Genomic DNA, 27,286 nt, shown 5'->3' with positions numbered 1-27,286 from the left:
TTCTTATTTCACTTCACCATCTGATTTTCTTTTTTTTTAAAAATCGAAATCTTCAAAAAAATAACTCCGGAAACGACTCCGATGCCTACTAAAAAACATGTGGTCATTAAGATTTACAATCAATTCAGGTAATATATAATTGAAACCTTGAGTAAGATCTGTAATGGACAAGCCAAAGATTAAAAGAAGAAGAGAAATTAAAACTTGCCTGCGATGCTATAAACATAAATTGAAATGTGATAAATCTATCCCTTGTTCAAATTGCAAAAATTTTGACACTCAAGAATTGTGTGTTTATGGGTTTACAAAGGATGAAATTACAAAGATACTTTCCAAGGGAGAAAGAGCAAAGCAATTATCTAAAAATATACTTACAAGGATACCTGATAAAAATACTAAAGATATTTCTTCTACTCCTACCCCTCCACCAACTACTGAAACCTCGAGTGCTCCACCAAAGAAACTGTATAAAAGCAGTAACTCAACGCTTGTCTATAGATCGAAATATTTCCATCCCTTCTTCACTAGTACTATCAATGATAGATTGTTAACATCAGATGATTATGACGAATTCATATTATCCAAGGAATTTCATGGTAATCCAATTAGAAAATTCGATAGGTTTTCTACTACTCCTTTACAATTCCAAGAAACTATTCAACTTCTTCCAAACTCTATTAAAACAGCTCAAAGTATCATAGATACCTATTTCGATAGTATTCATCCAGTTTTACCATTTCTTGATAAAAAAAGTATTCAAGCCTCTTTACAAGAGACCTATAATTCCATCTCAAATGATGAACCAGTAAGCATTACTACATTGACCCTTTTATATGCCATTTTTTTCACTTCTTCTTTTGCTACAGTTGCATCAGGAGTCATTCCTGATATTTTAATTTGTAATAAATATTATTCAGCTTATTCAATGCTTCTTCCCTTAGCCAAATTCCCCTTCGTACCAAATATCGAAACTTTGCAAGCATTTATTATTGTTAATTTCATAATCGATCCAAATATGGTAGAATTTGTGGCTTATTCTGCCATGTTAGTTAGAATTGGTCAACAATTAGGGTTACATAAAATCTCAGATAATGCTAATACGATGAGATATAGAATATTATGGAGTACTATAATATATATTGAAGGTTCTTCATCAGTTGTTGCAGGTTTTCCCTATTTGTCATCTGATAGTTTAATAAATAGTGTTCAGCTAAGAAATAAGGATATTGGTCCGGATGAAACTGCTTTACCTTACTTATTCTTAGAAGGAAAGGCTAGAATAAATATTTTATTTAAGAAAATTATGAATTTAGGTACCCAAAAGCAATTGGAATTGTCAGATTTCGGAGATGTTAGAGAGAAATTATATTCATTAAGTACAAAAATTGCAAATATTAATTGGGAAATGGGGACGATTCCAAACAAATTGAGTACTTATTTTGTTAATACACTTAATATCTTTCTTTATCGATTACATCTTAGATTTTATGCTCTAACAAGTTCACAAACTCAAGAGGAAAAAATTTTAAAGAAAAATGGAGAAAATTTTACTTCGTTAAATGATATTGATATTAGTAACTTATTATCTATAAATGATAATGTTTATCATATTAATATTATTCAGGTAACTTTAGGTTTATTATTTAATACATATGAAAGATTAATTCAGAAGGATATTTCCAATTTCTCTTGGTATTCTCGCGGTTCCACAATTATGCAATATTTATTTGTAATTATTTCCGATATACACCAAAATCCTAAAAGACCATATAGAGTTTCTGATTTTCCAATTGAATTAAAAGATAGCTTAAATGAGTTAACGATTGATATAATGAATAAACATGAGATCTTTTGTAAATTTATTTTAGTAGAAGAACTGATAGAGCTTCTTGAAGCTAAACTAGCACCTTTATGGAATAATAAAAATTTGTTTAAATTAATTGTAGTAAAGAAACTAAAAGAGAAAGTTTGGGAACAAAATCAATATATTTTTAATGAAGAATATGAAACAATGAAAAATGACATTTTTGCAACGAAACTATTTAAACTAGGTAGGAAAACTATCCAAAATACGAAAATGCTTGATTTAGATGAATGTCTCTCACAATGGAACGATGAAAGAGAGATGTTTGATGTTCAAAAAATCATTAACTCTTGGATTAAAGAGCTTAGTGAGCCTTGAAATTTTTATTGACATTTTATAACTGTATATTATAATTTACATTACTTAACGAGATAATGACTATAATAAATTTTCTAGTATCAAATATTTTTCTCAATTAGGAATTGTCTTTATTAGATACACTTCCTTGTTAGTAGTAATTCATCATTATCAATTTTGTGTATTATACTTAAATTATTTTGAGACTAGATTTATTTTTCTTCAAAATGTTGAGAATTCATTAACAAAATTTGTTGATATTGAATCGGTATAATAAACTTAGGCATAGATAAATCATTACCCCTAACATCAAATTTTTCTTGTGTCAATAAATCTATTTTAATTTCCTTTGCTTGGTCCAAATCTTGTTGTTGCCCTTGCTCATCAATTTCATCAAATTCATCTTCTCCTTCAAGATATTCAATATTTTCTTCAATTTCTTCAAAATCAGGAGCTAATGCACTCCATTTAGGTGGTACTACGATTGACCAAATATATATATAACCTGTTTCTAGACCATTACTTGCAAGACACATGTTATAAAAATTCCAGCTAATGTCCATAAGTTCTTCCTCAGCACCTTCTAACACTCTTACTAAAGTACCAGTATTAGTTTCCCATATATAAAGTTCATGAGCTAATGAGCCATGGGTTGATGCAACAATGTAGTCTGCAGATTTATTACTAAATATAATATTATTCCATTGCAATTTGTTAATCACATCTTGATACTTGTGCTCTAAATCTAATTCAACCATATTATCATTATCAAATGATATTTGGAATCCATATTGACGAATAGTTTTATCAGAACCATTGATTGCTAACTTGTCACCATTTTCTGAAATAATAATTTGTTTAATGTTACAATTCCCAATCTTCACGCTGTGGATTAATTTTGTCTCATTTACATTTTCATTAGAATTTGAGTCAGCTAATAGATAAAAATTAATCCAACCTTTCGATGTGCCAGTAACAAGAATATTATCATACTTTGGATGCACTACAGACGTGATTACAAATCGTTGATCTTGTTCCATTATAGAATCAAGGCCCGTATCTAACTGAGCAAAATTTGGTTCATTAAGGCTAAAATCGATCAAATATGCCATCTTTTCTTCCAATACAGTAGCCACACATGCAAAATTTGCTGCATTAATCCAATGCACATTCCATACAGGACCTGTAAATCGGAGTTGTCGTAGGGGTTGTTGTGGGGATTGTAGATCCCATAGTTTAATAAACCAATCTCTTGAGGCTGTTAGAATATATCTACCTGATGGAGACCAAGCTATTGATTGGACAGATCTTCTATGGGCATCTAATCTTGAGCCAAGAACAAAGACGGGCCGGAACGTATCCATATCATAGATAACAACAGCACCATTAACACATCCAACTGCTAAATAATCTCCTCTAGGGCTAAATTGAACACATTCTGTATTTAATGGGGTTTCTAGAGTATTAGTTAATTTTTCTGGGTATTCTTTTAGAACTAGAAACGGGTCTTGCAAAAGTAGATTCATCGCTTTGTTATATGATATATGTTTTAAATTATAGTTAATAGAATGGATGAAAATATAATTAATTTATTCTATCTGGAATTGAGGAGAGATTAGTAACTATATAACTATCATAATATTCTTTTATATTAAAGTATAATATCGATGCCTTTGAAAAATAAAGCTGTTTTTAATTACTATGTATTAGAAATTACCGAATTCCAAAAGCATCATAAACGCCGAACACCACACTATGCATGTTATATTTAAGGATACTTTTAAAAGAAATAGTATTACAAGTGGTACACAAGTTCAAGATTTCTAGGCTTATGAACATTCGAAATCATAATGTTTGAATAAGTTTGGCAAGTCACTTTAAAAAAATCTGCGAAGCACATAATTGAAGTACACTTATGTCGTTTCAAACACTTCATTGTGCCTAGCGGCAACTAACTTAGATAAGAAAGATATATGATAGTTTTACCTAACTTATTACATCAAAGCAATTCATGTAGATACAAAAAAGCCAATAGTATGCGTTCCTTCTTTCCATGCTATGAAATAGAGTCAAAAAAAGAAGAAATAAATAAAAAATGATGCGATACAATATAAGACTCCATAATTCAATTAAAGTCATGAACGGTATTCATAATATATTTCAATCTCAAGATAGTTAACGTAGCAGCTATGATCTCGGAGGAAATTTGTCTAATGAGTTATTGAATAGAGGGGCCTAGTGTATCTACATTCCTTCAGTAAGAATTTTTGCTTCAATTATAGAGACAACCTCTTAGTCAGATCATAAGCATCCTTTCTGATCAAGCATAACCAAAATTAAATGCAAGGTTCCAAAATAATTATCTATAATACTCATGCATTCCATCTTTTTTCATGAAGTAAGTCAACGCGAAAACTGCTTAATCTTAGAACTCATTTTCATGAGGAAACGCGTTAGTTTGTTTAGGCCAACACTTTTCGCTTCGCTTTCCCATAACAAACAGACAACAAAAAGTTTCAATTGCATGATTCAGTATAAAAGATTTCAAGAGATCTAGTATGTCATAAAGAAAGGGTACAAAACTTTATATTAATAGAAGCCTCTAAGACTACAACCCTCAAGATGCTATACAGTACTTTTTTACAAGTTTTCTTGGTCATTCTTCTGATTCCATCCAGAGTATCTGCATTTTATTTTTATACAAACGGTGGTGAACGTAAATGTTTCCATAAGGAATTGCCTTTAGATGCTCTTTTACAAGCCAAATATAAAGTTCAAGTATATGACGAAGAACTTCAATCATATAGAGATACTTCAAATGAAGATTTAGGTTTAGTTATTGACGTTGAAGAAGTTTTCGATAATTATCACAGAGTTTCCCATCAAAAGAGTTCGCCAGCCGGTGAATTTACTTTCATTGCCTTAGACTCTGGTGAACACAGAATCTGTTTCCAACCACAGGCTAATGGTTGGTTAGCTAAAGTTAAAGCTAAGGTAGATGTCACTTTCCAAATTAGTTCTGATAAAAAATTAGATTCTAAGAGAAGAGGTGAAATTAATGCTTTACACCAAAAAGTTAACTACTTAATCGCTAAAGTTGGCGATATTAAGAGAGAACATGCTATGGTTAGAGAACGTGAATCTACTTTCAGAGATGCCTCAGAAGCAGTAAACTCTCGTGCCCAATGGTGGATTGTGATTCAAATTCTGGTCTTAATCGGTATTTGCGCTTGGCAAATGAAACATTTGAGATCCTTTTTTGTTAAGCAAAAGGTCTTATAGATAAATACATAATTTTCTAGGTCAAGATAGTATTTTTACCTTAGATATGTATACGATATGTTTATAAATTAATTGACAAAAAAGCACAATATTACCAGGCGCTACATTTCTATGATTGATTCTTTGCAAAGCTAAATACCTTTTTAAATTTGATTATTAATGCACAATTAAGTATACAGCGTAAATATAAATATATACTTTCAGAAAATTCAATATATCTGAAAGGGCAGTGAGAATGTTTCACTCATCATTGTTATATATGGTACAATTATATGTAAGTTTGCTCTCTATTTTAAAAGTTAAATAATATTCTATACTCTTCAACTTTGGAGTCGTCAACAGAGTTATTATCTACATTAGATGCAATTGCATTACCAAAGTCGAATTTAGTTGCAATTGCTGTTGGTGTAGTGGCGGTAGTAGTAGCTGTACTAGTTGGAGAGTCATTAAAGATTGGAGAATTATTAGATTTGGCTGCAGGAATGGAGTTATTAAAAAACGATTGACTTACAGTTGATACATCCTTCTTTTCTGTAGTTGATGGTTGAGAAATGGTATTGTTAGCAGGTGAGGTTCCAAAAGAAAATATTTGTTTGGATTTATCTGTTGTTTCTTCAGAATTCTTTTCGCTAATTTTTACATTATTAGTTGCTGATGAGAAGCCAAATGAAACTGATGGTTTACTAGTTGAACTACTATTAATATCATCAGTATTATTTAGATTTTCTTTTTTATCAGAAGTCCGTTTAAAGCTAAAATTGAAGGATGGCTTCATTGGAGCAACTTCGTTTTTTAAGCTGGAGTCTTCTTCGATTTTATTATTATCACTAAATGAACCGAAAGAAAAAGTTGGTTTTGTAGTGGACTCTATAACAGAGGAATCTTTGTTAGTATTATTTAAACCAGCCTGGCCAAATGAGAATTTTGGTTTAGTGGAGCCATCTTGCTTCGCTGTAATATCAGTTTTTGAAACATCATCCTTATTCTCACCTTTCTCATTGATAAAAGAAAATGGTTTACTTTGGGCATTGGTGGTGTTGGTTGTAGTGGATGTGTCAGTACTAAAAAGGATAGGTGTGGATTGTTTATTGATAATTTTCTCAACAGAAAACAATGGTGAATTTTTCTTACTTTGGTCTTCATCCTTACTGTCTTCTTGTTTTTTAAAAGTAAAATTAAAGGATGATGAAGTTTTCATGATTGGACTTTCTGGATTCTTATTTTTAGTATCGTGAGATATCTTTTCTGGAGAAGGAGTTGTTGCTACAACACTAGACCTTAATGAAGAAGGTTTATTTGGCTTATATTTATCAAATGAAATTGGTGCAGTTGAGTTTGATGTTGATGCATTAGACTTATTACCAAATAGAGAGTTTGTATTTGGTTTTTTAGCAGTAGAATCAAGTTGACTATTTTTAGTATTAGCTGCAGTTAATTCAATTGAATCATTGATTTTTGTTTTAGATTCTGAAGTAACTGATCCAGCAAAAGGAGTACCATTTTCATTTGGTAATGAAGTAAGAGATGGTAATGTCGATCCATTTGTTGATGAGGTATCTTTTAATCCATGTAATCTAGAGTTTGTTTGATTAACTTTGTGTTTATTAATTAAATCTCTGTTACTAGAAGTGTATGGATTTGCCAATTTAGAATTGTTTTCAGCTTTCTTTTCCGAGTTATTATCTAGTAAAGTCAATAATGCAGATGCTGCTACAGTAATTTTTTTTGGAGGTTGGTTTTTATCATTAGATGGAGATTTATAAGAATTGAAGGTATCAATTGAGGTACTAGTATCTGAAGAAGCTGGGGGATGGATGGTGCTCAAGGTTTGTGGAGTGCCAACAGAACTATATTTATAAACAGTTGTCTTATAAGGTGCTGGTAAACTATTATAGTCAAAAACACGTCTTTTAGCTTGGGTATTCACCATAGTTCTTGAGCCATCATCAGTTGACTTATCGAAAGATGGGTGAAAAGTTGGTGGTGAAAAAGATGATATATCAGCAGAGCTCTTTAAGACCATTAAATTAGACGAGTTATTATTATCCATCGAAACATCATTATTATCTAATAATAGAGTACTTTCTCTCGAAATTTTTCTCATCTTTCTCAGTCTCCTTGTATGATCTCTTTTTGGTTCCAGTAATGCAATGACGCCTGCTCTTTCAATCTCTGATAATTCACGATCACCTTTATCGCTGAAAAACCTTGCTAATGTGTCATTTGTAGCCTTTACGTTAGTCTCATCATCATTATAATAATCACTATCGTCAGAAGATGATTCAATATCTTCTCTTCTTCTTGTGGTTATAGAATTCTTGGGTATTTTGACAGAAGTGGCTACTAAGTTATGATTATTTGAATTAAAAAACCCGCCAGGTATGGTCTCTATAATGTCTTTTGTCAAGTCTGAAGGTTGGTCAGTTATGTTTCCGAAATCTTTAGGTTCTTCATTAGATTTCTTACCGTTAGGAAGAGTGGTATTCTGTTGTTTAATTTTAGAATTCCAAGGTAACAACGACTGTAGTTTTGATAAAAATTTGAATGAATTCTTCTTGGGGATGGTCTTAATGATTGGTCCTCTATATGGAGCTTGGGATCTTGACGTGCGATGAGATTTCGATTGTCTAACAGGCATGTTTTTAAATTTGTCTAAAAAAAGAAGAAAAAAAGCACGATAGTTAATGCTTTTCGCTAAGCTATATAAGCAATATTCCCAAGTATTCAATCGGTTTTGATTAATATGTTAAGACTATTTGGAAGAAATAGTATATATTTTAAAGACGCTTGGTATTTATTTTTTATGGAGTTATTTTTTTTACTTCGGGTAATCTAAATATGCGCAAGTAAGCTATATATTTGCCAGAGAGATTATCGAAATGTGAAATATGTTAATCTCTAAGCATATAAATATTTGGCAATTATCAATGATAATATCCTATATACAACTCCAAATTTACTACTAGCATATATACCCTTGACTATCAAAAATAAGTTAAAATGTCTAAGAGACTATAGCTTTATCACGTGATACTAAATGAAGGACAAGTCTTCAGTTGTAATATTTTACATCTGATGCATGGGTTATAATAAGTTAGAGAAGAAATATTTCTAGAAAATAATTTATTTTGATATAGCCCAGTTATTATAAATTAAAAAGTATCTGAAATTTCTAAATGCCTAAGCAATAACGATGACTAAACGAATTTCATTACTGTAATGACTCTAGACTATCAAAAAGGAAAATTTTGTTCTTATATATGCTTTTTAAAAAAACGTCACGTGATCAGTGATATGTTGCGAAAAGAAAAGGGGCGAGCTGGGAATTGAACCCAGGGCCTCTCGCATATTTGTGTTGAAATACCCAAAGCGAGAATCATACCACTAGACCACACGCCCTCTTTTTGTTGAAAGTTGTTGCAAACCAACTTAGTAGTACTATACACTTAAATAGTAACTACCAAAAACCAAACTTAACAATCTTATTAACTTAACACCAGTTAATCCTTCGAACTTACGAATATATAATTGTTGTTCTTCTTAAACTAAATAACTATATAAAAGAACTATAAATTTATGTCTTAAGTCTGAAAAGCTGGCCTTTAAATACTTTTCAAAGGTCAACGCCAGCTTTTCCATTTTACTTTAATTGGTCTGTTTATAAACTTACTTACAAGGGTAGGGGTGCACAGTTTGAGCAATGCTGGCTAACTAATAAAGATTATGCATCGAACAGATATTCACAGGGATGCAACTAGCAGCTGCTCAGTGTTGTGTACAATTTCTAGTTAGCAACTTGTAGATGAGTATAAAGTCGATCTCTTCTACAACAAAAGTTGTTGTAATCATCTCGGGACAATACTAATAATACTATAAGGGCTTAGGGTTTACACAAACCTGAACTATTCTTGAGTTATTGGACTTTTACACTAAAAGCTAGAGTACCACTTGTACTTAAATAATAACTTGTTTTTCTTATAACTATAAAATTAGTATGAACGAACTATAAACTTATGAATTCTTGATGGATAAGTAGCCCTATTTATACGTTTTCAAATAGAACTATTTATCCTGAATATTAGTTTATTAACTTGTCAAGCAATTGCACAATTGCATAATATTATGACTCATAGTCATATAATTGCGTGAACGTACGACTGTACGACTGTATGACTCGTAGTCATCGGATTACGTGATCGTTTGCTTAAAGCCTAAACTTGAGAACATTACTTTTTATTGTTTAGCATATGTCTACGACAAAAGTTACTTCCAAATTAGTTATTTACATAGTACAATAACTAGTATTATAATTATTATATTTTTTAATAAAACTATTCTAAAGCTAAGATTTAAATTTCCCCTAAAGTTTCTTTTAAAGTAATATTAATAAAAAAATTTTATTCCTAAGCTAGGCTACAACAGAAAATATATATTTCAAAGGAACTTTAATAACTTAAGATTATAGTATAAAATTTATGAAAAACTGATTATTTTGGTTAGTCTTGGAATATATCTTATGGTTTTTTAAAAAGAAAAATAGTTTATAATAATTTGAATTTTAAATTAAAGATATATATCTTTTCTATTAACTATTTATGTTTATTTATTAAAAATATTATTTTGTTTTTAATTTGGCATTTTCATTTGGTTTTTTTTTTACTACCATAATAACCTTCCAAAATACTTTTCAAACATAAACAAGTATTCCTGGCCCCTTTAGTTATTATAAAACAATACTTATTAAACGATACTTTCTTTATACTCTGTACTAAAAATAAAACATTCAATGATAGATTTACTTAAATATTTATGTTGAAGATTAATGTTACTAGATATAACAGATCCTTATATGTAAGCAAGGAATAATTACTTGTTCAGGATAGAAGAAGGGTATAGTTTTCAAACAATACTAGTAGTAAAATTCCAATTGGATAATTCATACACTTTAAAATTAACTAACGGAGTAATACTTTTTTGATATGATTTACTTTTAAAATACTTGATGTATCGTAATATTCTCTTGTTGTAAATCGCATGATATACTAAACAGGTATCCTAAATGAAAATTGTTCCATCTGATATTAGTTATGAATTAAGTCTTCATGTTCCAAAATAAAACGTATAAATAGTATACATTAATTTGATTTATAAGTTCGTATTTTTTATATTAATTTTAGTATATTTTTTTCCTACTTAGAAGGGTAGGGGGTTTCTATAATATAACTTTACTATTAACAACAGAATTACCCTGTAACTATTGTCGGACTCCAGTGTTAATACGACTTATACTTCCGATAAATTTATATAATAGTTAGGAATATCGCAACTTTTACAAGGACGAGCCTGGGCCGTCATATTCAGTAAATTCAAAATCATTAAAATATTATTTTTCATTTCTTTATATCTTGAAAGTTGGTAGTGAAAAAATATTATAGTATTAAATGTAAATCAATGTCATTTCTGTTCTCAAAATACTATAGCTATATATTGCATAAAAATGGTACTAAAAAAGTCTAATTTATCTAGTTTATTTGTGAAAACTCTATAATTATTTTTCAATCTCATTCAGCACAATATAAATGACCTAAGTGAATGATTGTTCGCTTGCTACCGAACTGAATTAGTTATGACTGCACAAAATTCATAATAAAAAAAGCGGAGTGAAGTCCTATAAGAAGTCACTAATTTCTATTTAAGCATTATATATGCTGCGCTTTGTTACCTGTACTTATTCTATATATTATAACGTACTCAAACACAATTTATTCCAATAGAAAAACTAGGAAAAAGATTTTGGTAACATTTTCAAATTCAGCAATTATTAAACATTCGTAGATTGAATACGCTCACTTCTGAGCTAATTCAGTGTTCAATGTTTCGTTGAGAAAAATAAAAAACTTCTATAAAATTATTGCTTCCAGAAGCCAAAAATTAGGTTACTATGCTATTACTTTTTTTTTAATTTTTACCTGAGTATTTTAGAGGCAAATCGCATGGGATTAGTTCGAGCTGAATATGTAACTATATTGAGAAACCTTTTAGTGGCCTAGATAAAGCTACCACTACAATACGAGCGAGTTCGTTTAAGATATGTCTTATTATAAGATTCTTGTAATACAAAAATGGAGACAAATAATTATCTAATATCATGCATTGATAAATTTGACATAATAACTAAGTTATGATTTTGTGACACCAAGTTTTTGAGACTCAAACCTAGTATTTATTTTTTCCTATATTTTATTTACTTCTTGAAAATATCTCAAGTGAACAAATCAATCTTTTAGAAGAAGATATTTTACCATAGGGATAATGACGTTTCACAGATTAAAGGTATTTGTGATTCTTTTTTATATACTTTTCATGACATTATTCTTTCTGGCTACTTCGGCTTACGTACATCAACATTTTTATTCCTGAGATCGTAGTAGGTCATCGGAAAAAAAAACAAGTGTACTACAAATTAATGGCTGTAAGAAATATTCTTTTAAATTTTTCAACCTCAATAGTATGCATGCTTGTTAAAGTTAGCGCTTATTCTTCTGTCTTATCTTAAATTATAAATTTATCAGGCCTTCCTGTTATTTGAATATGACAAAACCTTCTGCTGCTGATGCTGCCAAAGCCTTAGAATTTAAGAACCGAGGCAATGATGCCATCAAAACCCAGGACTACCCAGGTGCCATTGAATTATATACTGAAGCTATTAAGTTAGATGATACTGTTTCAATTTATTTTTCAAACAGGGCTATGGGCCATTTGAAAATGGATAATTTTCAAAGCGGTATCAATGATTGTGATAAGGCGTTAGAGATAGACCCAAAAAATATTAAAGCTTATCACAGACGTGGTATGTCATATATTGGGCTATTAGAGTTTAAAAATGCACAGAAGGATTTGAAAATTGTTTTAGCTTCTAAACCAAATGATGCAACTGCTAAGAGAGGCTTAGACGTATGTGAAAAATTTATTCGTGAAGAAAGATTTAAGAAAGCCATAGGTGGTGAAGAACAGCAGAAGGTTAATCTTTATTTAACTCTAAATTTAGAAACTTTTGATTCTAATGCTGATTTAACCAACTGGACTGGGCCAAAATTAGATATTAAGCAATTAACAGATAAGAATGGCAAACCTGCAGGTGCAGAAGTCACAAATATGTCTGAAGAATTTATTGGGACAATGGTCGAAGAATATTTCATCAAGAGTCATACAATGCCAAAAAAATATGCTGCCTCTATTATTTCACACGCTGCTAGATTGTTTAGAGAAGAGCCATCGTTAGTGGAGTTATCTAATGTTGAAACTCCAGAAAAGAAAATTTCTGTTTGTGGTGATACACACGGTCAATTTTTCGATGTTTTAAACATCTTTAAGAAGTATGGTAAAGTCAGCTTAGACCATACCTATTTATTTAATGGTGATTTTGTTGATCGTGGTTCATGGTCATGTGAAGTTGCATTATTATTTTATTCATTAAAGATTTTGTATCCAAAAAATTTCTATTTGAATAGAGGTAATCATGAGACTGATAATATGAATAAAATTTACGGCTTTGAAGATGAATGTAAATATAAATATTCCAAACGTATATTTGATTTGTTTTCTCAAAGTTTCGAAGCATTACCTCTAGCTACGGTTATTAATAATGATTATCTGGTAATGCATGGTGGTTTGCCAAGTAATATTGATTCTACTCTGGAGGATATTAAAAAAATTGATAGATTCGCTCAACCTCCAAGAGAAGGGCTATTTATGGAATTATTGTGGTCTGATCCACAAATTACTGACGGATTTGGCCCATCTCAACGTGGGTTGGGTTTTGCATTTGGTCCAGACATTACTGCTGATTATTTGAAAAGAAATAAATTACGTAAGATCTTTAGATCTCATGAAGTACGTATGGGGGGTGTTCAATTTGAGCACAACGATAAATTAGTAACAGTTTTCAGTGCTCCTCATTATTGTGATTCACAAGGTAACTTGGGTGGTATTATTCATGTTGTACCAAAAAATGGTATACTATTACAAAATGGTAACGATGATGAAAATCTGATCGTCGAAACCTTTGGTGCTTCCAAACATCCAGATATTAAACCAATGGCTTATTCGAACGGTGGCCTTGGCTTCTAAACTGTTGTTTTAACATTCTTTTATTGTATTTGTAAATATAACGGTATTTGTACTATGTTATTTCGTTTAATATAATTGATGGAAAATCCACTCTTTGTGAAATATTAGGCAATAAAGCTAAGTTTTAATCATTAAAGGGGAGACTAAGCAAAACTATTTAAAGATACCTCGATCCCTTAACAACAAGAAGCGTTATAAGCAAATATTAATACCTTTTCATACTATCTATTTAGTACTATATTGACTCTGTTTTACATATATTTATAGCATATTTAAAAAATTATCAATTACAGATATAATATTTTTTTGGTCTTTTGTATGATATCATTTGTATTCTACAAATACAAGAAGTTACTTATAATTCTAAGTTAAATAGAAAACTCTTGCATAGCAAGTAAAATAAATAAAAAAAATGCAAGTAACGAATTTTGTAAAGCAAAGCAAACTCACCTCTCTTAAGAGGGGATAAAGGGTCAAAATATAAATGGAAAACTTATCTTATTTTGACATGTTACTAAACAATGAACAATATCATATCTTAAAGCTTAAACATATAATAAATAAAAACCATAGTTGACAACTGTATCTATTTAAGGAAGATAATACTTCAATTACATGACATTATATTTCATAATAAAATTTTACTCGAGGAATAATGAAATTTAATTATAGATGTATATACTGCTAAGTTTTTAAAAGTAAAAATATCTTCGATATTTATTGAATATATTTTATCTGTGGTATATAATTAATGTTTACCTGTAAGTGCTATCTCTTTTGGAATTGAGTATTGTTTCATTCTTACATCTTCAACCTTAATATATCAAGCTTGAAGCTTTTATATATAGTTCCATTTTTCTTGATCAAATAATTACAATATTAAGCTAAAATTCAGAAATTTTTAAAGAATTAGTAACTAAAGCTAATAGTTTTACTTCATACATTTTTTATACAATCTTACTCAAATTCTCCAATGTACATACCCGCTGAGCTGCGCTATCAGATCGCACCATCTCGGTTTGAGCAAGAGAAACGCCAAACCATCTTCAAACAAACCCAAAACACGCCTTGAAGGAAATCAAGAAAAGAAAAGTAGAAATAAAAAAAACAACTTTATTTTAAAAAAGTTCTGTATTGAATCAAGCTATATAGAGATCCCATAGTTTATTTTTCTATGTTACTATCGTCACGAAGATAACTACAATTATCTGAAAACTACATTGTAAGAAGACCATCAACAAGGCAATCACAGTAAAATAATATTTCAGATTGATTGAGTTAATGCAACTATTTAATTCATATGAGTGATTTACCTAAAGATTATAGATACCCAAGCAGTGGTGTTAGTGGTCCAACAACCCCAACAAAGAAAGTTGCAAGTAGAAGCAATATTCCATCTCCAAAGGCTAATTTAACACCACCAAGGTATTATAAGAAACGTGTAGCGTCTACGCCACCTCGTCGTGAAGAGCTATTAGCTTCAATATCATCTATAAATAATAATAAGGAAAATGTAGATTTTCACAGACAACAAAGATCAAGTAGTTCACACCAGACTGCTGAATTAAGCTCATTTTATAAGGAATATAGTCTTCAATTGAAGTCATTACAAAGTGATGTTAACAATCATCAATCTGTAAGAGATAATTTGAGCAATAAAAATTCGCTATTAGAAAACGAAATATTGTCATTAAAATTTAAATTAGATTCTTTAAGTAGTAATAATTCTGTATTTGTGGAAAAGGTTAAATCCAAAGAGAATCAGTTAAAAGAACTAAATGAAATAAAAATATTAAAGGAGAAAAATATCGTTGATAACCATCATTTGGAAATAAATCAATTGAAATCTACTCATGATAATGAATTATCATCTATTATTAGACAATATAAAAAAAAATATGAATCAACGAAATTTTCCAAGTTAGAAAGTTTTGGTAACCAAAAAAAAGATATTAACGAAAAATTATCAGTAATTTCCAAAGATATTATTAATAATGAAAAGAATTTGAACTCTGAATTAAGAAAAGTAGATAATAACCAGTCTAAATCTAACATCGACTGGCTAAAGGAAAACCAAACTCAATATAATGAAAAGACAAAAGAAAATAATGGTTTAACCAAAGAAATTTATAAATTATCTGAAAATATCAAGAAACAGTTAGAACCAGATTGTAGTAATAAAAGAAAGGAACTTCAATTACAAATTGAAAATAATAATAATTTAGATTCTGAACTAAGTGATGTTCTAAAGGAAAAGGAAAACCTAATCGAACACATCTCTTCTATTCAAAAGAAACTATTAGATTTAAAAAATGAGAATGAAACTCAATTGAAATTAATTGAAGATGAAAATGAAAAAAGAAAAATATTATCTAAATTAATAATTGAAAATGATACCAATAGGAGAATAATTCATAATCAGTTTCAAGAATTACGTGGTAATATACGAGTATATTGTAGAGTAAGACCTCCTTTAAAAAAAATTACTAATTCACCACAAACTTCACACTTTTCAATTGAAATTCCAGAAGATAAAAATATTCTTGAAGTTCAAAATTTCGATCAAACAAAGGGAACACAAACCATTAAGGTCAAGAAATTGGATTCCAACAATAATGCAACTTATTCTTTTGAATTTGACCATGTTTTTAAACAAGATGAGGGGAATTCTGAAGTATTTAATGAGATTGAACAATTGATCCAAAGTGCCTTGGATGGATATAACGTTTGCATATTTGCTTATGGACAAACAGGTTCAGGTAAGACATATACTATGCTGAATCCAAATGATGGTGTTATACCGATGACTATTAAATATATTTTTAATTCTATGGATTCTTTAAAGAAAAATGGTTGGGAATATAACGTGTCGTGTGAGTTTATCGAATTATATAATGAAAACATTATTGACTTATTCCGTGATAATGGTCCAACAAAAGATTCCATCTCACATGAAATTAGACACGATGATCAATCCAAAATAACATATGTAACAAACATTAAACGATTTAAAATAGAAAATATATCTGATACTATTGGGCTAATAAATAAATCTAAAATTAAAAGAATGACATCTTCTACCGGATTAAATTCACATTCGTCAAGATCACATGGGATCTTCATTATATATTTAGAAGGTTACAATCATAAAACAAATGAAAAATGTATAAGTAAATTGAATTTAGTGGATTTAGCTGGTTCAGAAAGAATCAACTTTTCAAAAGTTCAGGGGGACAGGTTAAAAGAAACTCAGAGCATTAATAAATCATTAAGTTGCTTAGGTGATGTTATTCATGCCTTAAATAGAGGAAATAAGAATCATTTGAATTCTAACGATCTGCAAAAGACAAGACATATACCATTTCGAAATTCTAAACTTACATATCTTTTAAAGTACTCATTGATAGGGGATTCTAAAACGTTAATGTTTGTGAATGTTTCATCTAATGAAGCACATTTAAATGAAACGATTAACTCATTAAGATTTGCAACTAAGGTAAACAATACCAAAGCTGAATAAAATATTTCTATATCCCACAAGTCTTTTTTTTATTCACATATTTTTTTTTTCAATATAAAAAATCTATTACATATAAATTAGAGGGCCATTAAGGAAAAAATAAAAAAAAAACTTTTTTAGAAGGTGCTTAATTATAATATACATAAATGAATATAAAAATAAAGTAAATATGCATTAGATATACAGTAGGTATTAATGTACATGTCCATTTGACATCCTAGTTAATAAATTTACTCGAAAAAATAAGAAAAAAAAGACTAGTAAATAGTTACTATTGCTCTACTTCAGTTAATACAGTAGTTGTAGTAGTTGTAGTAGCCGAATGAGAGACCCCTGAAGATACAGCAGCATTATTATCATTGGATATTGTATGTAAAGTAACTGGATTATTAGAGATTTTCTTTGATTTCTTTGAATTAACTCTAACATCTGAGAATCTAATTGAAGAAAAATTATCAATTGGAACAGATCCATTTAATATATTTTGTTCTTCTTCTGTAATATGTTGGGAGTCATCATAATCATAATCAGGTAAATGTGATTGTAATTTTCTATTAGCCCAATTATAACCTATTAATTTGACATCAGGTGCTGATTTCCCATTTGTCTTTGTAAAATGTTCCCACCAAGATACTTGCTTAAACCTTTCATCTTCCAATGGGAGTCCTCTATCCTTATGACGTATTTCTGCGACTTTAGTTCTTAAGAATGAAGCCAAATCACTACGTAAGGCTTCTGCAGATTTCCCATATTTTAATTCATCAGTTAAATCTTGCTGAGATGAATTTTTATTTAATGGTAAGTTATCATTACACAAGTGTTGCCATTTTTCTCTGTATGATTCAATAATAGAATCATCAATTGGATTACCTACAGTGACATTAATTTCAGAACCTAAATTTTGAGGTAAAAAATCTTTAAAAGTTGTTGGACCTTCTGGCTCAGGAGCATATTTTTCAAACCCGGTAGAAAATAGAGGTAAAATAATAGGAGGCTTCGTGGATTCCAAAATTAATCTCGAGACCCCCCAGTGGAAATATCTCATTGAATTTGAATGTGGTTTATGTAGTTGCAATACAAACCCTTCTGGATAAACATGGACCCAAGCAGGCATATTTCTTGGGATTGGTGGAACATAATTCTTAGTGTCACTTTCATTCTCCATTTGACGAACATCCTCATCTGGTGATAACAATCTAATGGCAGCATCAATACTTCCTTGGAAGATTGTGCCACCAAATCTTTTTGTTGATAAGACTTGACCAGCAGAAAAGAAAAAATCTGTGAATTTTGTACTGAATAAAACGTTATCAGCGCCTAAACACCATCTAACACGATCCATGCAATAATAATTTTTCAAAGGCAAAGCAGCCCAAACAGCAGGTTCATCGACCATGGACATATGATTCATAATGGTAATGATACCTCTATTTTCCTTTCTTGCCCTTTCTAAAGCTTTACCGAATCTATCCTCATTATTTAGTTTAACTTTGTAAAAAAATGTCATAATAAATCTTTGAACCAATACTGTAAATAGACAGATTAAAAGACCTGCCAATCTCCAGAATGGATTTCTTCTTGGTTTTAGGTTTAAAAAAGCATCACCTCTCTCGAAGACTTTCTTAAAAGACCCATTCATTGCCTGTGTCTTGAATGATTTTTCTTCTTGCATTGATTAAGCGATCGACAGAAAAAAAAGTACGTGTATGAATGTTTGTGCTTTTATATGTGCATCAAATAAATGCTTGACAGAAAAATCTATGTGCCTTTAAATTTGCATTTCCTTGTATATTTATATATATATAGAAAAAAACAAAACAAATTAAACAAAAAACTATTATAAGATAATCAATCAATAGATTTTCGTGATTACATTTCTTTTTTGTCAATAAGGCTTATGCAATCGTAGAAAAATACCGAAATTCAGAAAATTCTAGCGGAACCCTTTTGGGAAATAAAAAAAGATCGTTATACACCTAGGAATGTAGAGAAAATGACGTAGCGAAAAGGAAAAGGAAAAATTAAGTGCGGGGTGTATTAACATTCTGTATAGTTTACACATTTCTTTTTCTGCTTTAGGAAACGAAACATACGAACTTGGAGTTGTATAATAAAAACATCATCGAGTAAATAAGAGCATGTTCTAATATAAAATATCATATTTTAATATGGAACGCTAACTTTGATAATTACCCCACTTGAACTGTAATAATAAAAAAAAATAATGAAAAATCCATGGGCAATGAAAGGGGTAGGCAGATAAATAATAAAAATATATAAAAAAAATATTTTTTTTCATTTAAAATTGCATTTGTTGAAAGACAACGGGTTGAGCAATTTTTGAAATTACTAGACATAAGAGTAATAAGAATAAGAAGAAAAATGGTAATGCCACAAGAGTTTATACTGAAGAGGATTTTGTCAAATTAGATGAATATATGGGTGGGACCGAATTCGAATATTATCATGAAGGGAATGAAGGCCTATATTTGAATGGATATGATAGCAAAAATTTAACCGCAGAACAGAATCAAGAACGGTGCCAAAAATTTTATCAAACAGAGTATCATGATACGAATGATGTGCTAGAAATCTTGGAAGAGTCTGATAAACAGAAACGTACATTGCAAATGGATTTCATTATTAGTGAACCATTTGATTCCTTCGCTGAGTGGGAAAATGTAATGGAACAATTCGAAGACGCGTTTTTTTATCTCTCTTCTTCGACATATATGAAGTTGACAAACCTGGATTACCATGCGACCCCCCCACCGGTACATGGATGCTAACAGGAATTATGCACCGTATTCCATTCGCAATAGCTATTACCGTATGACTTTAATGAGTATGTTTGCTATGTGATAAACACTTGTCTCTCTTTCACTCTATCCATCCACAAATGTATTAACAGATGCTGACTCGCCACGGCAAGAACCCAGGGTTGCTCCACCAGTAAGCCCTAAAACAGCACAACCCTATGCCGGTCCCGGCCACCCTGACACCACGCTTTATAACCCGTGCACCACCATAATCCATCCATACACCACATCGAAACCACCCGTACACCACCGATAGCTTATCGCCCGGTTGACTCGTAGGACTCCGTGTCCCAATTTGGTGCTGCGGGACCCTCTGTGTCGGCTCGCTACGGGCCCTTCTCTACAGCTGTTTTTCCTACCCTTTAATTGTTTGACACCGGCATCGCTCGCATTATCTGTTATCTATTATCTTGCTGTTTTAGACCTTTTTTTCCATTCAGATGCCTTATCAAAAACAGGGCGATGGCTTTGGGCATCAAAACTCCTAATCTATAGTATAACAACAACCACAACAATAGAACTCAATATGTGTCCAATTTTAGTACTACTCATTCCAGGCTGATTACTTACACATGAAAAATATTGCAAACTAGTAATTATACAAGCATAGATACAAACAAAAAGTGCCATTTACATCTCTTAAATTGAACTTGATATGAAAAAAAAAAAAAAAAAAAAATAATTTCGTCATCTCTGAATTATTTCTTGCTGTTCCTTGTCTTTATATTCTATTCTAGTGTAATATGTATACGGTTTTATTTAATATTTTTTTTCTTTTTGACTTTTACCTTTACATTTATTTTTTTCATTGGTCTAAAAACTATTTTGCTTGTTGGTTCCTGTCGATCCTTTATTTATATACTCTGCGATATCAGTTCTGTCACTACCGATTCCTTCTTACAAGATTGACAGACTACAAGATAAAGAAGAGAGATAGAGCAGCTGTTCCAGATAAAAGGTCAGACATACCACTCGAGATCTAATCAAAGGGCTTATCATTTATAAAACAACAATCTATAAAATTCTTCGCGATAGGGATAACGAAAAAAATCAAAATCAAAATCAACATAATAATAATAATAATAATAATATACATTCACATTTCACATTCATACCGACATTACCCTTCATAAGCACAAAAATATCAACATACATAAATACATCAACATTCACAATACACGATGTATAACCACAAACATGCGTTGTGGCCTCAAACGTATGATAATGCCTCAGTCTCTTTCATCCTGCTGTGCTCTGCTTGTGTCTTTTTCATGATCCCAGGGTTAGGGTTTCTATACTCCGGCTTGGCCCGTAGAAAATCTGCCCTAGCTTTGATCTGGGTTGTCTTGATGGCCACAGTGGTAGGGATGATCCAATGGTATTTCTGGGGTTACTCTCTAGCATTCTCCCTTAGTGCTCCTGATAATAAGTTCATCGGTAACTTGGACTCCTTCGGGTTCAGAAACGTCTATGGGACCAAGATGACTACAGCTAGCGATGGATCATATCCTGAATTGGCCTTTGCCATTTTCCAAATGATGTTTCTTTGTGTCACTTTAAGTATTGTGGCAGGTGCCACTGCAGAAAGAGGTCGTCTCTTGCCTCATATGTTGTTTTTGTTTTTCTTTGCAACTGCTGTATATTGCCCAATCACTTACTGGATTTGGGCTCCAGGTGGTTGGTGTTATAGATGGGGGGTCCTTGATTGGGCTGGGGGTGGTCCCGTGGAAATTGTCAGTGCTGTAGCTGGGTTTGTCTATTCGTACTTCTTGGGTAGAAGAAAGGAAAACCTATTGATCAATTTCAGACCGCATAATGTTTCCATGGTTACGTTGGGAACAGGTATTCTTTGGTTCGGTTGGCTCTTGTTCAATGGGGGTACTTCATTAGCTCCCAATCTGAGATCCGTCTATGCATTCATGAACACTAACTTAAGTGCTGCTATGGGTGGTATTGTTTGGTGTTTGATCGATTTCCGATTAGAAAGAAAATGGTCCACTGTAGGTCTATGTTCAGGATTGATCTGTGGTCTTGTTGCGGCAACACCTTCTTCCGGATGTATTCCATTATATGGTTCTATCGTACAAGGTGTAGTGGCAGGTGTAGTTTGTAATTTTGCCACCAAGATTAAATACTATTTGAAAGTCGACGATGCACTTGATTTGTTAGCAGAACACGGTATAGCCGGTGTCATTGGTTTATTATTTAATGCAATCTTTGGTGCAGATTGGGTCATTGGTCTTGATGGAACCACCTATCATCATGGTGGTTGGATCTCCCATAATTGGAAACAGATTTATAAACAAATTGCATATATCGGTGCAGTAGCTGGATATTGTGCTGCTTGTACCGCTGTATTATGTATTGTTATTGATAAGATACCCGGTTTACAATTGAGAGTCGATGAAGAAGCTGAAAGAAATGGTCTAGATGAAGATCAAATCGGTGAATTCGCCTATGATTATGTAGAAGTGAGAAGAGATTATTACCAATGGGGGGTAGATAACGATTATTATTGGGATCATAGAAATGATGAAAATGAAGACGAAGAAGACGATGACGAAGAAGTAGATGAATCCACCACTTCAAATACATATACCCCTAAATCAACAGATGAAGATGATGACGATTCCACCACAATTGAATCAGATACTGCTTCCTCTCCTGAATCTTTTACTCCTCATCATTCTCATCGCCACCACCATAACCATTCACATTCGCGTTCTCATTCAAGAGCTCATTCCCACCATCATAGTTATCACCATACCAAACAATCAAGTCGTACTTCAAATGAAATGCCCGACAGTACTTCAATGGAAGTACCCAATTCAAATATTATTTCACATTCAAACCGTAAGTCAAATGAAATCTTGCAAGATATCCACCCTTCAGAGTCAGCCGATCTCGCAAACATCCATACCTCAGATCCTACTGAAAATGCTCAAGAGATCGAATTACAAGAAGTTTAATCCATCTTTCTCTTTATTAATACCATTCATTTAACTATTAGACATTCAAACCACCACCACAAAAACAACAAAAAAAGAAGATATATTTCCAAATTCTTAAAATTAAAATTGCTGCATTATTCTTTCAATTTTAATACATTCATATGCATCTACTAAGTCCAACTTACCGACTTATCTTGAACAAGTAATAATAATACTCTTTTAATTTTTTTTCCTTGTATTTTTTTCTCCCCCTTTTTTTCTGTCTTAAAGAACTTTATTATTACTAATTTTACTCATATTCATTGTACATTAATTTCATTTGTTTCTCTATGATGCCATTAAGTTTAGTTACAAATGGTTATAATTCATATTATTTTCTTTATTTCAAATATTTAGTATTCTTATCTTCTTTTATATAAACTTATTCACCATTAAAAATAAATGCTCTCTTTACCATTAATTTTCATCGTATATAATATTAAGAATACAATAAATCTTACAAATTATCGCTCCCTTTATATATATATATATCTATTTTTTTTGTTTTTACTAGAGACGCTGTCGTAATACAGTCCCAATTACTTAAAAAAGACTTATAGACCTTAAACTACGATCTTTTGTTAACAAGATATAATGTGAATAGCAAATTGTACAGATCAAAGGTTGTAAAGCCAAGCTTTTTTAAGAGAAAAAAACATTTTACTATCACTACTCCAGAGTTACAGTCATCTAATATTTATTTCTCTGGTTTTAATTATCGTATAAAATACTTTTTCCTACAATTTTTTTCCGGACTAAATAAAACTTTTTCATAATTATTTAAAGTAACGGAAAATTTTTTTGCCATTTAAACCGAGTAACAACAACGATGATAAAATACCGTAACATATCTTAGAAACCATATATCAAGGTTATTTACCCATAAAAAAAAGTCAATATAGGCTCATGTTGGCCTGGTAAGCTATCACATTAGCCAGGTGGCAAGCTGATGTAATATAAAGGATTTTACAGTACGTACAGCATTGATGTCTGAGCAACATAGTCAAATAACTATTAATAGAGTGAAAAGAAAATAATATATTACTTTTCTATTTAAAACCTCACTGACTTCTGATACAGACAGCAATAAGGTACTAACTGTAAATTCCTATTATTTACATTTATACGTATATATCGATATATTATTTATATATTTTAACAACATTTTATTTGCCAATCAAATTTTTTATTAGATGCTGTGTATCATTTTGAACGGAACATTTTCAAAAAGTTTTTGAGATACCGCGTTAATCTGCAAAGCTTCGTAAAGTCTTAAAAAAAAAACATAGTAATGAAAAATGAACGTCATCAAACCTTTTTTATACAAAATACTCTAATGTCAATAATCTAATTTATAGATCACACTTCCTTTCATTCTTTCAGCAATTTGCATTATACCATGTTTGGCCAAGCAAATACAGCATCTCAATCCAATAGTATATTTGGTGCAAAACCAGCGGGCTCATCAACTTTTTCATTTGGCCAATCAAATAATCAACAACAAAATAATACCGCATCTAATAATAATACATTTTCATTTGGTGGCAATAGTAATAATGCTATAAATAATAACTCTGCTCCAAGCAATTCTCTATTTGGTGCTCAAAATCAAACAAATACAACTAACACAAGCGGTGGCCTATTTGGATCTCAAGCAAACACGTCAAACACAGGCGGTGGCTTATTTGGATCCCAATCAAATACAACAAACGTAAGTGGCGGATTATTTGGTAACAAACCTTTAGGTTCAACTCTTGGTACTTCAACTACAACTCAACAACCAACAACATCTAACAGTTTGTTTGGCAATTCAAACACATCTCAACAAACAAACACATCTAATTCATTGTTCGGCAGTAAACCAACAATTGGAGGTGCTACTACAACATCTTCTACATTAGGAGGTGGTGGATTATTTGGCTCAACCCAGAATAATTCGACAGGAGGATTTAGCTCGGGAGGTTTATTCGGTAACAAACCAGCAACTACAACAGGTGGAGGTCTTTTTGGAAGTTCTACTCAAAATACGTCTACACTGGGGGGCAATACTGGACTATTTGGCCAACAACAACAGCCACAACAGCCACAACAACAACAACAACCCTCTTTATTTGACGGAAATACTGTATCATCTTCGAAGCCTTCCTTCGCCTGGTCAAATCAACAAGGTTCACAAAACATTTTACAGCAACAACAGCAACAGAATAGTTTGGTTGCACAACAACAGCAAAGACAATTGGTACAACAACAATTAGCACAACAACAACATTCAAATTATGCTCAACAAATTCAAGAGCAATTGATCAAGTGTAAAGAATCTTGGGATCCAACTTCAAGTAAATTAAAATTAAGATCTTTTGTTTATAACAAAGTAACTGAGACCGAAGCATTATTGTATAATAAACCACCAAATGTTTCACAAGAAGAATGGAATCAAGCTTTAGAAGGTAAACCAAAGACTAATAATTTTATTCCAATTCAAATTCTAGGTTTTGAAGACTTAAATAAAAGAAATCAATTACAGAGAGAAAATGTCGCCCAATGCCGTACAATTTTAAATCAATTATTGGAAAAGACAACACAATTACAACAAAAGCATGAATTAGATACTGCTGCAAGAATTTTGAAAGCTCAATCAAGAAATATTGAAATTGAAAGAAGAATATTGAGATTAGGTAGTCAAATAGCAATTTTAAAAAGTAGGGGCCTACCTTTGAGCATCTCTGAAGAAAAATTATGGACTCAATTTCAAACTTTACTAGACCGCAGTAGAGATCCAGCAGGGTTGGGTAAAACAAATGAATTATGGGCAAGACTAGCAGTTTTGAAAGAGCGTACTAAGGCTATATCAGACCAATTAGATAGCACCTTGGTCATTATAAGTGAAAATGGTGGGAACTCCACTTCCAGGCCTCTTAAGAACAAACAAACGGCAAACACTAAATCTAAGGACACTAATGGAGAAAGCGTGAGAGGGGTTGATGAGGAAGTGGAAGACCGTGCGGATAAGATCGCTACAATTTTAAGTAACCAACAGCGTGGTATTATATATTTAAATGAGGTACTAGACAAGGATAAAGCTTACATAGATAATCTAAGGTAAGAGTAAAAAACTCACCTTACGTTAACTTCTATTTCTAGTGATGAGCATATTTTTTATTCGACTGCATATTGTTTTTTCGGACATTTTTTTACACAAGTATTCATTAGTATACGTAGAATGTCCCTTAATTTTTCCACAATACCGTATATATTTTTATATACAATTTCATATTTTATTTAATGTATAATTATTAACACCTTTTCAACGGGCATATTAAATATTGGGCGCTTAAAAGTGGGAATTTAAGATATTACTACTTTACTTGTAATTACATAGGGTTGAATAAATTGATTAAATTATTGAAATATATTATAATGAAATTCAATATTTTTTTTAATGAAAAATTAGTGTGCGTACGTAAGTATGTAGAGTAGATAAAATATATAATATAATTTTTTCTGGTTCATAACTTATGATCTTGGCTTTTCTTTCTTTTCCTTCCATAAAGCCAATAAGGAGACACCAGAGACCTTGACGACCTTGAATCTGACACCTGGAATATCACCCTTAGCCTTACCTTTTCTACCGAAACCAGCCAATAAAACTTCGTCATTTTCATCGACGTAGTTCAAACAACCATCATTTGGAACGAAAGCAGTAACTCTCTTACCGTTCTTAATCAATTGAACTCTGACACACTTTCTGATAGCAGAGTTTGGTTGTTTAGATTCAATACCTAACTTTTCCAAAACAATACCTTTAGCGTGAGAAGAACCACCAAATTGGAGAGGACTTGAAAGCAGTACCCAATAATCTCTTTTTATAGTGTTTTCAGCCCAACGGTTATTTCTTCTGTGGACACGCAACTTTCTAGCGGAATTCAAACCTCTTGGCTTACCCTTACCCATCTTTAGTTATTATTTGCTATGCTTCCTTAACTAATGAAAGTATAATCAAGATATACAATAAACGCCGTTTTTAAATTTGAAATTTTTCTATTACCTATAGCTTGATATGTATATTATCCAGATGCTCTATCTGTTAGCTGCTCCACCAGACATCGGCCGTAAGAAACTACATTTGGGATGAAAGTTTCAACTGTGAGTGGGCAGCCATAGAGAAACCACGTAGCACCTGCCTACAAGAAACTGCTAGAAGGACAGGCCTGTTTCCTAGCAAGAGTCTTCCTTCCAAGAAGGGGTATTAGCTAGAAGGAAGCTAGAAGGAAGCTAGAAGGAAGCTAGAAGGAAGCTAGAAGGGCATTTTTCTCACTAGCTAGCCATCCTAGAAAACTTGTTCGGACTAGAATTTGTCACGTGGAATTTCAGGAGAATGTAGAAA

At 31.4% G+C, this 27,286-nt stretch overlaps 10 protein-coding genes and 1 non-coding gene across 11 annotated transcripts; 6 read left to right on the top strand and 5 right to left on the bottom strand.

Annotated features, from left to right (window-relative positions):
- Nucleotides 1-163: 163 nt before the first annotated feature.
- TBLA0C04000 (Zn(II)2Cys6 transcription factor) lies at nucleotides 164-2,182 on the top strand (the record flags this gene model as incomplete). Its single annotated transcript, XM_004179671.1, has 1 exon — nucleotides 164-2,182. One exon carries the CDS (start codon nucleotides 164-166, stop codon nucleotides 2,180-2,182), a length of 2,019 nt encoding a protein of 672 aa, XP_004179719.1.
- Nucleotides 2,183-2,373: 191 nt separating this feature from the next.
- On the bottom strand, nucleotides 2,374-3,687 carry SWD1 (COMPASS subunit protein SWD1; the record flags this gene model as incomplete). The annotated part of the gene is made up of 1 exon (XM_004179670.1): nucleotides 2,374-3,687. One exon carries the CDS (start codon nucleotides 3,685-3,687, stop codon nucleotides 2,374-2,376), a length of 1,314 nt encoding a protein of 437 aa, XP_004179718.1.
- Nucleotides 3,688-4,783: 1,096 nt separating this feature from the next.
- Nucleotides 4,784-5,443, top strand: ERP1 (Erp1p; the record flags this gene model as incomplete). Its single annotated transcript, XM_004179669.1, has 1 exon — nucleotides 4,784-5,443. One exon carries the CDS (start codon nucleotides 4,784-4,786, stop codon nucleotides 5,441-5,443), a length of 660 nt encoding a protein of 219 aa, XP_004179717.1.
- Nucleotides 5,444-5,735: 292 nt separating this feature from the next.
- Nucleotides 5,736-8,081, bottom strand: NUP60 (FG-nucleoporin NUP60; the record flags this gene model as incomplete). Its single annotated transcript, XM_004179668.1, has 1 exon — nucleotides 5,736-8,081. The coding sequence occupies one exon, from the start codon at nucleotides 8,079-8,081 to the stop codon at nucleotides 5,736-5,738; it is 2,346 nt and encodes a 781-aa protein (XP_004179716.1).
- A 673-nt stretch (nucleotides 8,082-8,754) lies between these two features.
- On the bottom strand, nucleotides 8,755-8,842 carry TBLA0Ctrna7P. The gene is given in 2 exon segments: nucleotides 8,755-8,791; nucleotides 8,806-8,842. It is a non-coding gene; the product is annotated as a tRNA-Pro (tRNA).
- Nucleotides 8,843-12,034: 3,192 nt separating this feature from the next.
- On the top strand, nucleotides 12,035-13,573 carry PPT1 (protein serine/threonine phosphatase; the record flags this gene model as incomplete). Its single annotated transcript, XM_004179667.1, has 1 exon — nucleotides 12,035-13,573. The coding sequence occupies one exon, from the start codon at nucleotides 12,035-12,037 to the stop codon at nucleotides 13,571-13,573; it is 1,539 nt and encodes a 512-aa protein (XP_004179715.1).
- A 1,300-nt stretch (nucleotides 13,574-14,873) lies between these two features.
- TBLA0C03940 (uncharacterized protein) lies at nucleotides 14,874-17,093 on the top strand (the record flags this gene model as incomplete). The annotated part of the gene is made up of 1 exon (XM_004179666.1): nucleotides 14,874-17,093. One exon carries the CDS (start codon nucleotides 14,874-14,876, stop codon nucleotides 17,091-17,093), a length of 2,220 nt encoding a protein of 739 aa, XP_004179714.1.
- Nucleotides 17,094-17,364: 271 nt separating this feature from the next.
- TBLA0C03930 (lysophospholipid acyltransferase family protein) lies at nucleotides 17,365-18,732 on the bottom strand (the record flags this gene model as incomplete). The annotated part of the gene is made up of 1 exon (XM_004179665.1): nucleotides 17,365-18,732. One exon carries the CDS (start codon nucleotides 18,730-18,732, stop codon nucleotides 17,365-17,367), a length of 1,368 nt encoding a protein of 455 aa, XP_004179713.1.
- A 2,361-nt stretch (nucleotides 18,733-21,093) lies between these two features.
- TBLA0C03920 (ammonium transporter) lies at nucleotides 21,094-22,881 on the top strand (the record flags this gene model as incomplete). The annotated part of the gene is made up of 1 exon (XM_004179664.1): nucleotides 21,094-22,881. One exon carries the CDS (start codon nucleotides 21,094-21,096, stop codon nucleotides 22,879-22,881), a length of 1,788 nt encoding a protein of 595 aa, XP_004179712.1.
- A 1,420-nt stretch (nucleotides 22,882-24,301) lies between these two features.
- NUP57 (FG-nucleoporin NUP57) lies at nucleotides 24,302-26,005 on the top strand (the record flags this gene model as incomplete). Its single annotated transcript, XM_004179663.1, has 1 exon — nucleotides 24,302-26,005. One exon carries the CDS (start codon nucleotides 24,302-24,304, stop codon nucleotides 26,003-26,005), a length of 1,704 nt encoding a protein of 567 aa, XP_004179711.1.
- A 410-nt stretch (nucleotides 26,006-26,415) lies between these two features.
- TBLA0C03900 (40S ribosomal protein uS12) lies at nucleotides 26,416-26,853 on the bottom strand (the record flags this gene model as incomplete). Its single annotated transcript, XM_004179662.1, has 1 exon — nucleotides 26,416-26,853. The coding sequence occupies one exon, from the start codon at nucleotides 26,851-26,853 to the stop codon at nucleotides 26,416-26,418; it is 438 nt and encodes a 145-aa protein (XP_004179710.1).
- Between the last annotated feature and the right edge of the window lie 433 nt (nucleotides 26,854-27,286).

The sequence above is a fragment of the Henningerozyma blattae genome, chromosome 3 (assembly GCF_000315915.1).
Source record: "Henningerozyma blattae CBS 6284 chromosome 3, complete genome".
In the NCBI taxonomy this organism is placed as follows: domain Eukaryota; kingdom Fungi; phylum Ascomycota; class Saccharomycetes; order Saccharomycetales; family Saccharomycetaceae; genus Henningerozyma; species Henningerozyma blattae.
This window is presented reverse-complemented; position numbering and strand designations above follow the sequence as displayed.